This window comes from Trichomonas vaginalis, chromosome III (genome assembly GCF_026262505.1).
Source record: "Trichomonas vaginalis G3 chromosome III, whole genome shotgun sequence".
NCBI classification, from domain to species: domain Eukaryota; phylum Parabasalia; order Trichomonadida; family Trichomonadidae; genus Trichomonas; species Trichomonas vaginalis.
Window position 1 is genome coordinate 27,157,112 of NC_067205.1, and position 14,469 is coordinate 27,171,580.

At 30.0% G+C, this 14,469-nt stretch overlaps 6 protein-coding genes across 6 annotated transcripts; 3 read left to right on the forward strand and 3 right to left on the reverse strand.

The window, feature by feature from the left end:
* Positions 1-240: 240 nt before the first annotated feature.
* TVAGG3_0772950 (POTE ankyrin domain family) lies at positions 241-2,409 on the forward strand (the record flags this gene model as incomplete). The annotated part of the gene is made up of 1 exon (XM_001319080.1): positions 241-2,409. The coding sequence occupies one exon, from the start codon at positions 241-243 to the stop codon at positions 2,407-2,409; it is 2,169 nt and encodes a 722-aa protein (XP_001319115.1).
* Positions 2,410-3,026: 617 nt separating this feature from the next.
* On the reverse strand, positions 3,027-5,268 carry TVAGG3_0772960 (RNA-binding domain, RBD family-containing protein; the record flags this gene model as incomplete). Its single annotated transcript, XM_001319079.1, has 1 exon — positions 3,159-4,904. One exon carries the CDS (start codon positions 4,902-4,904, stop codon positions 3,159-3,161), a length of 1,746 nt encoding a protein of 581 aa, XP_001319114.1.
* A 65-nt stretch (positions 5,269-5,333) lies between these two features.
* Positions 5,334-5,847, forward strand: TVAGG3_0772970 (YjbQ-like superfamily; the record flags this gene model as incomplete). The annotated part of the gene is made up of 1 exon (XM_001319078.2): positions 5,334-5,774. The coding sequence occupies one exon, from the start codon at positions 5,334-5,336 to the stop codon at positions 5,772-5,774; it is 441 nt and encodes a 146-aa protein (XP_001319113.1).
* A 521-nt stretch (positions 5,848-6,368) lies between these two features.
* TVAGG3_0772980 (spectrin binding) lies at positions 6,369-7,944 on the reverse strand (the record flags this gene model as incomplete). Its single annotated transcript, XM_051246028.1, has 1 exon — positions 6,886-7,869. A coding segment is annotated over one exon (984 nt), but the record flags the coding sequence as incomplete, so codon positions are not given.
* Positions 7,945-9,401: 1,457 nt separating this feature from the next.
* Positions 9,402-9,740, forward strand: TVAGG3_0772990 (uncharacterized protein; the record flags this gene model as incomplete). Its single annotated transcript, XM_051246029.1, has 1 exon — positions 9,402-9,740. One exon carries the CDS (start codon positions 9,402-9,404, stop codon positions 9,738-9,740), a length of 339 nt encoding a protein of 112 aa, XP_051092616.1.
* Positions 9,741-11,560: 1,820 nt separating this feature from the next.
* Positions 11,561-14,091, reverse strand: TVAGG3_0773000 (uncharacterized protein; the record flags this gene model as incomplete). Its single annotated transcript, XM_051246030.1, has 1 exon — positions 11,561-13,045. The coding sequence occupies one exon, from the start codon at positions 13,043-13,045 to the stop codon at positions 11,561-11,563; it is 1,485 nt and encodes a 494-aa protein (XP_051092617.1).
* Positions 14,092-14,469: the final 378 nt, after the last annotated feature.

The following is a 14,469-nucleotide window of genomic DNA, read 5'->3' on the forward strand; positions in this document are numbered from 1 at the left end:
TATTATCAATATTATTTTAATTACAACATCTTTTTCACAATTAATCTGCTGAAAATAGATGTTTTGTCTCATGAAAATGAAAGACTCTATGCATTTTGAATGTTTTTTAAAATTCTCAAATTTAATTTTTGAAATAAGACTGTAATATTTATGAAAATAGATTATATATAGTTTAATAAATGATATATTGAAGCAACAAATGCAAATATAATTTTATTTTTTTATTGCAAATTCTTTGTGATGAAGAGGTACAGTGTTGACCAATTTATCGCAGGATTTGGAGATTACATTGATGCAATTGATACCATCTACAAATTAAAAACATTTAATAAAGGAGAAGTGTTGAAAGTTTATAATCTAATTAAACAGAATTTGATTGAACCCCAGGTTTATTCACCAATTAAGATAATTTCAATAATTTGTGATGTAATGTTATTGAGATATCGATTTTTCAAGTCATACATGTTGATTATTAAGAAGATCATTGATGATTATAAATTACAAAATCTTGAATATTGCAATCCAGTTGTTTATTTCTATTTATACAAGGAATTTAATATGATATTCGAATATGGATGCGAGAGTTATGATAATCCTTTTCCGGGCAAATACGATTTTATTGAAGATCTGGATCAATCAAATTCAATTTACAATGCAATTATTAACGATGATATCAAATTATTTGTTTCAATCGCCGAAGGTCCAGGAACTAATCTATATCAAGCAAAAAAGATATCATATAATCCAGAAGAATTTGGAGAATCATCGAAAGAAACTCTAATGGAATTCACATTGCTTGAATTCTGTTGTTATCATGGAGCAGTAAAATGTTTCAAGTTTTTAAGAACAAGATGTATATCAGAAATCACACAAAAATGTCTCCAATTTTCATTTCTTAGTGGTGTCCCAGATATATTAAATGAATGTTTGAAATATCAAAGGCCAGATCAAAAATGCATGAAATATGCCATTATTTCTCACAATATCGACTTTGTGACATTTTTAATGAATGAATTTCATCTAAAAATTAATGTCAACCTGTGTGCAAAATATAAAAACATATCTGCATTTTTTGCATATATTAATCGAAAACTTGATAGATATGATGTTGATAGTTCATTTTATTGTTCTTTGACATTTGCAATTTCTTCCATGGTGAGATTTTTCTTCAAAACTAACAATATAAAATGTCGATTCGATATGAAAAAAGCTGTTTCCATCATAATTGAAAATAATCATTATGAACTAATCAAGCTTTTTGCTTCACTTGGGGCAGATTTTAATGTCAAAGATGAGATGGGCAAAACATATCTTCACCAAGCTGCGGAAAGCAATGTTCCAGAAATGATAAATGAACTTTGTTCACATGGAGTTAACGTGAATGCCAGGGATAATTTCAGAAAAACACCCATACATTATGCCACAATTAACAATCATAAAGAATCAGTTCAAGCTTTGATATCATGCGGTGCAAAAGTAAATGCCAAAGATTATTATTATGGAAAAACTCCTCTTCATTATGCAATTGAAAATAACAATATTCAAATAATCCAGCTTTTAATTTCTCATGGTGCAAGTGTAAATTCAAATGATATCGATTTTAATACCACTCTTCATATTGCAGCCGAAAGAAACAATACAAAAATTGCAGAACTTCTCATTTCGCTAGGTGTAAATGTAAATGCAAAAAACAAAGATGGGCAAATTCCCCTTCATTATGCATCAATGAATAATTGCCAAGATGTAGGCAAATTTCTGATATCAAATGGATCATATATCAATATTAAAGATAAAAATGGAAAAACACCACTACATTATGCAACATTCTATAAGAAAAAAGAATTTGCTGAAATGCTTATTACTTCCAAAGCAGATGTGTATTCAGAAGATATTGATAAGAAAACTCCACTTCATTATGCAGTTGAAAACAACATTAAGGAAACAGTTCAACTTCTGATTTTGCATGGTGCAAATGTAAACGCAACTGATAAAAATGGGAAAACTCCTCTCCATTTTGCTACAAAAAATAATAGCATTGAAATTGTCAAAATTTTATGTGCCAAGAGAGCTGACGTCAATTCCCAAGATATTAACCTTATTACTCCACTTCATATTGCAGCAAACAATAATTGCATTGATGTTATTAATGTTCTTATTTCTTATGGCGCGAATGTTAATTCTCTTAATATTGATGAACAAACTCCATTGCATCTTGCTTCGAAGAAAGGATACGAAGAATCAATCAAAATTCTGCTCTCGAATGAAGCAAATCCAAATTTAATTGATCTTGATGGGATATCACCAATTGGTTATGCGATACAGAGTAAGAATATGAATATGAAAATGCTGATTACATTATTTGGCTTCTTTGGATATTTGATGGAAATATACATATTATTCATTAAATAAATGCAAATGAAATAATAATTATGCAATATGCGATATAAAACCTTCGTTTTTTTTTTGAAACTTAAATGATGAAATTTTTCTTATGATTCTAACTCATTACCATAATAATCAAGCTCATAGTTTTTTTCCTCTCTTAGATTTATAAATCAAAGTTGATTGAGGATTTTTTGCACGTCAATATGAATCGAGAAATAATAAGAAATAAGTAGTAATTATTATGCCAATTGATTTCTCAATTCAAACAATATCGATTCTGTCTTCAGTTATCTTATGCCTGAAAGTCACTCTGATCATTAAACATTGATTTCAAAGCTTTTGAATTAAAAGGTTTACTTGAAATGCCTATGCTTAAAGCTATTCCAAATTCATTAGATTCTTCAGAAAAGACATGTTTTCATAACGCAGCTAGAGAAATTCTATGGATCTCATATAAGGCCATTAAGTATATTGTGGAAAAACACCTTCAATTGTTGCAGGCTTAAATATTGATCCAAAAACGAGAATCCTTTATTAATAATATCATAAAACATTAGATAAAAAGGGTATGTAATAAAGGTACATCAGATCTTTAGTAAATATCAATGAAAATGTATAGCAAGGCAATATATTATAATATAAAAACAAACAACAAACATTAATGAAGAATAATTTTTTTAAAATTATTTCATAAAACATTAGATAAAAAGGGTATGATATAATAAAAAATAACAAACAACAAACATTTAATAAAAATAATAAATAAAAAATAATCAAGATCTGATAGAATTCAAAAATTCATCTAAAGTTGATTCGCAATAAGGTATCAAAGCGTCAATTTCCTTTCTACTTAGGCTTTCCAGTCTCTTCTTTGCCTTATCCAGCAAAACTGGTTCATTTTCTTTGACATAATCCAGAATCTGCTGTCTTGGCTGGAATTTTGCCCAAATTTCACCCTGGCTCATACTTCTCGGCGTCATAGGTGTTATAGTTTGGTTCATTGCCTCTTCCAGTTTGATCGGATTCGTAAATAAGTTTAAAAATTCCGGATTTTCAGGATCTACCATATCATCGAACAACGCTAGTGTATAGTTGGGGTAGAAGTTAATAACAGCTTCAACGTGGCATATTTTTTCCAGTTTCAACCTCAAATTTAAATTATTAATTTTTTCTCCAACGTTTTTGAGGTAGAAGAGCTTTCCTTTCCATTCCAACGGTATAGGCATTGTCATTACGTACTCGAACAGCTTGGATAATGGCGATCCATCGACAATTTCGTAATTTGTATTTTGTTTTTTGACGAAATCCTCAATGGATTTCCTTAGCGACCATATGTTCTTGTACTTGGTCACGCATATCTTCGAAACGTTCTTGTAATTGATCGTATAAAAATTATCGATCATAACTTGAAAATTGTCCGAAGAAAATGACTTCCGTAATAAATTATCTGGAAGTTTTAAATGACCAAAAGTGACAAGCATCGGATGAAGGTCTTTTCTCTCCGAGTGGAAAAACCTTATTCCATGGACCAATGGAACCGCCGGAAACAGAAAAACGTTTTTCTCGTCGCTGTCGTTGAGCACGGACTTGGCTGATGAGTAATCGTTGTACAGGAGAACAAGAATAAAGGCATTGGCGCATGGACAGACACAGGCGGCGTAAAGTTCGCCGAATTGATCATATCTGTTGTAAATCTCGGAACAATTGAACGTACAATCGATTTCGTTGAGAGTAATAAGGCCAAGCTTGCGATCGTGTGATAAATTGACGTTGAAATATGGATAGATATGGAGTGGAAGATTTTCTTCACCGAAATACATGTAATTGAGCTCTCTCATGGCACGGCGTGCATTCTCATGAGTGTCCATAAGAACTTTAACTATGAAAAAGTTGAATCTGTTTCGGATTTCGACAAAATTTACAATTCCAAATTGAGAAAATGCACTTTCGATGAGTTTTTCGCCTGGATTCGTGAGTAAATCGTTGATTACGAGACATCTGCTTTCGAATTTATGAGCCATTTCAAGTAAATTCTCTTGATTTGGTTCTATGAACGGAGTTTCCTCATAATAGATCTTTTTCTTTGAAGAACTGAACCTGGGAGCTTTGTTAATGGCTAACTTCATGTTAATTGAGCGATTAAATGTTACATATCCGAAAGAACAAAAGCCATGACGGGTTGAAAGGAAGTAAATGTGGTCAAAACCAGAAATTTCTTTGAAGTATTCTTCAAGCTTGCTTTGGTCTTCAGAAGAGAAGTTAAAAACGGAGAGACAGTTCGGTGGTTTATATTCAGCAAACTTTATGGTCAATGTTTTGTTGGAGTTTGGATAGTGCTTGTTATTGAGTACATTGAACACCCTTTCTGCTTGTTTGCAGGTGGCATATGTGATTAAATATTTTGATTTGTAAGGAACAAGGTCTGAGATGCATCCATACTTTCCAAATACATGGTAGACGTCTGATAATGAGGCTTGGGGTGGAACACCATCAATAATCAATCGACGGATTGTTGCCATCCAAGAAAATAATTTTTTTTGAAAATTTTTGTAGCATGACTTAGGACTTTTGAAAAATCATCAAAAATCATATGGAAGGTTATATTTTTGAAACAAAAAACGATCTATGGCCGCAGACATGTGATATGATAATATTTTTACAGGGCTACTTTTGAAATAATATTCCATTGTAAGAGTTAGTTAAAGATTAATACACTTCAGAAATTTGAATTATTACGAATTTTGAGAGAAAATTATGTCATCTTTTGAATTTTTGGTGTTTTTAAGGTGCCACAATCATGATATTTCAATTCTAATCGAAATCATTCTAGTAGTTACATGATATAAAAACACATATTGTATCATTTTTACTCTTCTAAGCTTCTAAAGACAAGATAATGATGATTTTCCATTTTACAATAATAAAAAGTGACATTTTTTAAATTTTCTATGAAAACTGGTCAATTTAATGTTGTTCAGAAAGAAATTAATTTACCAGAAGTTACTCGAGGATGCCATATAATTACAAAAATTATTCTTCAAAGCCTCCCTGAACTTAAAAATTTCAAATTCGGAACTTTAAATATCTTCCTACAACACACAAGTGCATCACTTACAATTAACGAGAATGTTTGCTCAGATGTCAGATCAGATCTTGAAAATTGGATGAATTCGGCAATTCCAGAAGGACCTCATTGGGAACACTCTGCCGAAGGTGCTGACGATATGCCAGCACACATCAAATCATCTGTCATGGGTGTCAGTCTCGATATTCCTATCAATAATGGTTCTCTTTGCCTAGGAAGATGGCAAGGAATTTACTTGAATGAGCACCGAGGATATGGTGGCTCAAGACATGTTGTACTTACTATAATGGGTACAATGAAGTAGAATTACTCTTATATCTTATTTATATTTCAATAATTTTTTTTATATTTTAAAATATCTTTCCCCACCTAGCGAATTTTATATATTTCATGATACACACACATAATTCCTATATTATGGATGTTACATAATCAGGAAATGAAAATTTTATTTTTCTTCCTGATTTCTTGAAGTGAACATAGATCATTTCCACTTTATGAAGATGTTTATAATCTACTGAGTAAAGAAATATCGTAGTAGCTTAAAATAATCGATAGTATTTTTAAAATGAAATTCTGAGTCTATTGAATAGTCAACAACTTCGAGGGAATATCCAATGACTGTACACAAAAATGTTGTTATCAACAAAAATGTCTTTAATGAAAAAGTTATCGTAATAGTTGTAAGTCAGAATTGTTCCAGCGATCATTAAGTGCATTAGCATCAAATAATACTTTATATGCGTCAAAATATTCATAAATTAAAGTATTATGGTCCAAATCACTTTTTTTTCTCTGATTCTCCACTTCGAAACTTAAAAATATAATGTGTAATTTTAAATAGAAGAAGAAATGTCAGGAACTTGATAAAATGATATTTGATATTATTTTGTTGTTGATAAATATGAATAATAAAATTGTTTATTTTAATTAATGAATTAAATGAAAAATAAACAATAAATAATAAACAATATTCATATGAAGAATAGATTGGAAATAAGAATATTGTTAGTTTTAATATAATTATGTTATCTGGTTAGATTATATTACTTTGCTCCAATAGATTTTAGATAATCTCTTACTTCACCTTTTGCAAGCGAGAGTGCAGTATATCCATCATCATTCTTTGCTTCTTTATCAGCTCCAACTGAGATAAGATATTTAACAACTTCAAGATAACCATAATATGATGCCCAAATGAGTGGAGTATATCCATTATTTTCTTTTGCTTCTTTATCAGCTCCAACTGAGATAAGATATTTAACAACTTCAAGATAACCATAATATGATGCCCAAATGAGTGGAGTATATCCATTATTTTCTTTTGCTTCTTTATCAGCTCCAACTGAGATAAGATATTTAACAACTTCAAGATGACCATTAATTGATGCATAATGCAGTGGAGTAGATCCATATTTAGACTTTGCTTCTTTATCAGCTCCAACTGAGATAAGATATTTAACAACTTCAAGATGACCATTATCTGATGCAAAAATGAGTGGAGTATATCCATTATTTTCTTTTGCTTCTTTATCAGCTCCAACTGAGATAAGATATTTAACAACTTCAAGATAACCATAATATGATGCCCAAATGAGTGGAGTATATCCATTATTTTCTTTTGCTTCTTTATCAGCTCCAACTGAGATAAGATATTTAACAACTTCAAGATAACCATAATATGATGCCCAAATGAGTGGAGTATATCCATATTTAGACTTTGCTTCTTTATCACAGCCACATTCAATAAGTGATTTGACAAGATTAAGATTTCCTTTTTCACTTGCAACATGAAGTACATTCTTTCCATAATCTGTTGTCTTCTTCCAAAGTCCTTCTTCACAAGCCTTTGAAATAATTTCGCGATTTCCTTTAGAAGAAAGTTCTTCAAAGAATTGGTAAACACGATAAAAATCTTTGGTTTCTTTAAGTGATGAGATTTTGGTTAAAAATTCTCTAGAATAGTTGTGATCTTCATTAGTTCGAGTGACTGTAGTTTCTTTGGCAGAATTTTGTATTTGATTCTGTAATGTTTTTATTTCTGTTTGATGTTGTTTGATTTCTTCTTTAGAATCACGCATATGTTTGTCGTTTTCATTGATGAAATCAATAATTCCATCAAATATATGGAATTTCATGTACTTTTTGACGAAGTTAAGAATTGAAACAACTTCTTCGATGTTTTGGATAGTAACATTTGCTTTTCGTGTACTGATATATAATTCTTTGGCATTAAGAGTTGATGAAGACTGTTTAAGAAGAGTAACGTACTCATCGGCGGTTAAACGTGAATATTTCATGATTCTTTTGATCTCTATGATATCGAATGTATCAAAAAAGTTTTCGTTTTGAATATAATCACTGAGATGAGCAGCAATGTATTCGTGATTCAGATTCATGGACTGATTCCTATAGAAAAACCGTTACTTTACAAAAAATCCGAAATTTTTTAAAAATCGAAATTTAGATTAAAAATAATCTCATTGCTATACGTTTTATGAAAATATATCTATAAAATTTCATTTCAAAATGTTTAAAAATTCCAAATGAATTCTTCAACAATGACATATAAATTATTGCAAAGCATTGAGTTTCCTTTATCAGAACCAGATGTTTTCGTCGATAATCATAGACTTTGAGTAATATTATTATTATTTCAATCGTCAGGCATAAAACAAGCTAATGATCTGTTGATTCAAGTTTCATGAATAATAGCAATTTGATATGTCTGCAGACAATATCATTAAAACAATTCAAAATATGAACTAAACTAAGTTGAGCAACATATGAATTCATTTTTACTATAAGGCAAAGTTAGTCTATTTGCATATAATAAGCTTGCTTAAAGCTGTATATGACTCAGCCCCGACTTTTTTTATAGAATCTGACAAAAAAATAAAAATAAAAAATGAAAGAATTTGATGACCAAAATCACTTATTTTCAATTGCAATCGGTGATGATACAACAAACAATATTGAAATGATAATAGATTCATCAGATCATAATGGAAAATACGCTCCTTATTTTGGATTTGGCGTTTTATTTATTTTTTTATTAGCCATTGGCTTTATTCCAACATACACAACATCGTATACATCTACTACACATAAGAAAACAGCAGCTCAAAACAGTCTTCCGATAATTCCTATTGTATCCAAATTTAAGATTACTCGTCCAATGAACAATAACCTTCAAATATATATGAAGATACCAGGTTTAACCCAATTCAAGAAGATTTCTCTTTCATATACTTTTAATATTTCTTATAAATCTTATTATGAAAACCTTCAATGAGTGCATACAAGACACATATTTCCTTCTTTTTCGTCGAAAAAGAGCGATTTTATCCAGTTAATCTTTGTTGATAAAATTCTAGATTACTCAGAAATCGAGTTTGTCGGTAGTGTTTTCTAATACTCCCGAGATTAAAGAAATCGACATATATTATATGCATACGAAAACACATCTTTTACATTGCTTATGATCTGGATTCGGATAAATTTCCCAATAATTTTATTAATTCTTATTATTGTACGATTTTTCAAAACTGCTACCACAATAGAACAAAAAGCATGCTCCCTACTGAATTTAGCTACAATTTTCTATGATCAGCCTTTATCAATTTTAAATTTTTACAAACCAACTCCTCTCACAGTTTACTTAGACATAATCTTTTCGGACATATATGGCCCAGTACTACTATTCTTTGTATCCATGTTCCTTATTTCTCGTACTTTCGATCAAAAGTTAACACAAACAATGATTTACCTTCCTTTCATCTATTTCGGTACAACATTCTTTCTTTCATCGATCAACTTTCTCGTGCACTATCCTTGCGATATCCCAGACCAGCTTGGTTCCTTGCTTTCGACTTAGAATATTTGAATACTTTTATTAGTTTTCATTTATTTTTGTCTTTTTTGTTATTATATGATTGTCAACATCCAACATTTTGCAGGAGACCCAGGTATTAGGTTATCCACATATAGAACTATTGTTTTGTTTGTTTCCATCGGAATTTCTATTTTTTCTGTTCTTCAGGCCGAGAATTCAGTCAGAGAGTCTTTGTTTTCAGGTATTTTCCAGTTCGGACTTGTGAACACTCTTTCCATTGTGATGGAGTACATGCATTCAAACAAAGAGGTGTTTCTTAAGGACATTTACGAAGAACCAATGAATCTTGGAGAATTTTCTGATAATGCAATTGGTGAGGCCATCTCTTCTGACTTCTCAGATGAAGTATCTTATTCATCTGAACAATATGAATAGAAAGTTATTATTCATTCTTTTTTTATTTATTTATTATTATTATTTCAAAATTATTTTCAAATTTTCAATTCCAAAAATTTTGAATATCAAAATAATCAAAAATCTTTTGCTTTGATTCTTTTCAAAAGTTTAAGGAAAAAGTAACGCATTAATTTCTAATTTTTCAATTTTTATTTTTATATGTTTGTTTGTTTGAATAAAATTATGATGTATGATTTTTAAACGCAAGTATATATGTTCAACAATGATTTTTTTTTATAAAATCAGAAGAAATAAATTTGGAAATATTAGGCAGTCAACAAAATTTAGTATTCAAAGTTAACATGATTTGGTGATGTATATTATCGATTGTGTTGACTTCCTGACTCTCAAATTATGAAATTTTACAGATTTTAATATATGACTATGAATTAAATGATAAGTAACAAGCAAAAATCAGTATACAAAATATTTATATTCAGATTTATAATAAGTTTTTAATCATATTGATTTGACTTCCTGTTTCTCGGTATCTGTATCATCCGTAACTTCGACAATTACTCTATTGATAACTGTTACCTTTGAATCCATATCCAAAATATAGGGTTGACGTGTACGAACCCTTGTAAATCTCTAAGTGTTTTTCATAACAGTAATCATATTCCCATTGATTGAAGATTAGTGTTCCTTTGGGATAGTTGTCGACTTTTGGAATATGTTTCCTTATGTTTTTCAGTCCTCTTTGAACATCATCAAAGTCTTCTTTCAAATCGAGTAGGAAACCCTTCCCAATATTCTTTCTAAGCATTTTGATCGTATTTCGGAGTGAATTGAGCCATTCATATCTTACTGTTAGTCTTCCTGTGAATATGAGGAAAAAATATAGTGCTCTTCCGTATGATGAGAATCTCAAAGGGAAGAAGAAGTTCCAATGAGCTTCTCGATACATGCAATCAAGAACGAGAGGATTTGCTCCAGAATCATAATATAAAGCTGCATAATAGTGTAATTTAATTTCTTTTCCATACGGATCTTCTTTATCACTCGTATAGTAGCAATCAAAATCTATTCTTTTTAATTCTAACATGTATTTTACAACTTTCCACGGAACTCTAATTTTTTTTCTTCTTTACTTCTAGGATCTGGAATGTATCTAAGCACAGAATCCTTGTTCATCTCCGATTCACCGAAATGAAACTTGTATTGGTCCTTCTTATAAGTCATTTAATACTTTTGTTTATCTGAAAAACTAAAATTATAAAAACCGCAAAATTGCTCACTGAAATTTTCAATTGCATTTATGTTATAATTTTTTCATAAATGCTTAGAGAAATTTATTTGAAACTACTTTTTATTATGTAAATCTGATCGTATTACAACATCTTTGAGGGGAAAAAATCTTTGGCATATTCAAATTTTATCGTTAAAATTCTTGGATTAATACAACTTTTACTTATTGTATTCATCAATTATAGTTCAAATATATCATAAAAATGTTCAATGCTATAATAAAGACTCTGGAATGTGAAATAATATAAGCTTATTGAACAAAAAATCATTCAACCAATAATTTTTTTTCACCGAGTACTAATATATTATGATGTTCATAGAATATTGGAATACTATTCACTTCAAATTGATTTATGTATTGATCACTTAATTTTTTTATATAGACATATGCATATATGCATATATTCAGTGGAATTGATTATTAGGTGATAAAAAGTTTTATTCATGAAAATATTACGATTATAATATAATTTAGTTCGTTAAAATAAAATTTACATCTTTCCCCTAGGATTATGCTTCAAATAAATATTCCTAGCGATCAATATCCACTTTTAATTTATATAGCTCGGCTTTCTAATGTGGACATTGAGCTTTAAATAACTCTTTGTTTTTAAGAAATCAATTAAATCAGCGTTATTAATTGAAGTTGATAACCCAGGAATAGAAAAGATTATGTAGTCATCTTGAATGTTTTGTAATGATATAAAACGTCTCTTAGCTTCTCCAACAATTTTCTCTTTTGATGTATTTCTATCGCATTGGAAAGAAACAATGAAACCTTTATAGCACAACTCTATATCAATTTTTTCAGAGAGTTCGTGATTTTTAATTGCATCAATTCTTAATTTGACTTCATCAAGAGCAGTTATTTTTGGCTTTTTTACAAGATAATCTTTAGATTTATCTTTGCCAAAAGTTTTGAGGAAATCATTAATATCTTCTGGTTCTTTTTGTTCTTCTTCACAAGATGATGACAATGAGTAATCTTTAGAATTCATTGATGATCCTTGAGCAACCAGGTTAGAATTAGGAGTTCCTGATTGATTCAGGAGTGTTTCAATATTGGAAGGAGAAGTTATTATTTTTTCGAATTCCTCTGGAGGAATTAATTCGGACTTTTCTTTGGATTCAAAGTGCGCCTTGATGTCGTCAATTCTAGAATCAATGAATAAGAGATAAAAATCGTTCATATCCGGGTATATAATTTGGAAAAATTCTGTGGCTGCTCCAGAATTAAAAAAGTTAGCTTTATTGCTATCACCTCCAAACAGTTGATTAGTAATGAATGCAACGCATTCACTTCTGGTCATATTGCTCAATTCAGTCTTTTGTAAATTGATTTTTTGAACTTCATCTTTGTATTCACATTCGAATTTAATTAGTGGGATTTTACCATTCATAATTGGAAGGTGAATATCAGAGCCACATCTTGAAAGGAGAGCTAACATCAGGTTTGCAAAAACTGACTGATTTTTTTCCAAATGTTTCCAATTAAACTTCAATGCTTCATCTGAAAGGTGACTAGCGCGAATGAAAACTGTATCATCTTTAACTTCGAAAGGAAACTCTTTTTTAATGCTTGGATGAAACTCGAGCAATTCGCGATAAAGAGCTACATCAGAAAAGGATTTGTCTCTTTTGAAAACTGATATATTGAAACTTTGAATAGAATAATTGATGAGGAATTCATCACTCGCAATTAATGTGTCAGATGATAATATCATGCTCAATTCATCCAACATGTTGATCAATTCAGTGTAATTTCCTTCATCAAAAATTTCTCGGAATAATTTTAAACCGTCGCTGATGGTAATAATGAAATCATCTTTCTCTTGTTTAGGAAAGTAATTCTCAGCAACATCTTTTAATTCTTTTTCGAGCTTTTTTCTAGCATCATCATCGAGGTCGTTTTCAATCAGATATTTCCTAACCTCTCTAATATAGTGCAAATCTTGATAAGCCTTTTCAAAGTAATCGATGACATTTGCCTTACTAGCTAATGCTCTTTCAGTCAGCATGATCCATGGTCCTACCATCCTAAAAAATCTGCATGACGCCAACAATTTTTCGATAAAACTATCAAGACCTGCCTCTAAGAAATGTATTATGTGTCCATCTTCATGACCGAAAGAGAAAGCAGGTATGAATACGGCAGTAGATACACCATTTTCTACAAAAATGGGGAAACTTCTGAATTCAAGCAATTTTTCACTAAACTTGATTGTAGGAGGATTTTTGAAGGTCTTATCAAAGCAAAATTGAGTTCGTGCTCCTGAAATTTCAAAGTTAATTTTAATTTGTTTTTTGAGTATCAAATTAATGATTTTCATGCTTCGAACAATTTCAATTATTCGATTCTTGCCTTCGTTTGTGCAGCAAATCTCTATAAAAGCTAACGCTAAATCTTCAATTGTAAATTTTCTTACTTCTTTGCCAGGAGAGCTCTGAATTGGGCTTAATTTCTCAAATGTTGGAATTGAATCCTCTATTTTAGCCTTTTCATCTTTCTGAGATAGCCATATATTGCAAATATGTTTAATATCTTCTGTCAATTGAAGAGTTTCGATATTAAATGTTTCCATGACTTTTTTTCCGTGATTCCAGTAAGCTTTGCTATGGCCTCTGCGAATGTAGTTACTTGCTGCTGCATTATTTAATCTAAATAATTTTCAATTCAAATTTGATGCATTTTTTTCTATGAAAAATACATCTAATTAAAATATGTTTTAAAGCATTGACTTACATTCACTATATGCATTATTTAATGATTCGATACATTTTACTTCTTAACTGCTTAATTTTAATTTTTCGATTATTTTTTCATGTCTTTTTTTCACATTTAATAAACTTCTCTAAATGTATAGACAATAGTACACTAATTGAACACATTACTTCATAGGATTGTAAAATTCTGCCATTTTTTTTATCATGAAACGATCCTCATCTCAAGGTCCCACTGGTTTAAAAGGAGATAATTTTGATGAAGATGAGGCATTTGATTCTCTTGATGAACAATTACTTGATCTGACATTATCTCCAGTACCAAATTTTGAATTAATTCCTTTCAAAGCTTTAATTTCATCAATAAATTTTGTTGGTAATAGTACTCTTCAAATATGCATATTTACAGAATTTTAAATACAAGACACATATTTCCTTCTTTTTCGTCGAAAAAGAGCGATTTTATCCAGTTAATCTTTGTTGATAAAATTCTAGATTACTCAGAAATCGAGTTTGTCGGTAGTGTTTCTAATACTCCCGAGATTAAAGAAATCGACATATTATATGCATACGAAAACACATCTTTTACATTGCTTATGATCTGGATTCGGATAAATTTCCCAATAATTTTATTAATTCTTATTATTGTACGATTTTTCCGCAAAACTGCTACCACAATAGAACAAAAAGCATGCTCCCTACTGAATTTAGCTACAATTTTCTATGATCAGCCTTTATC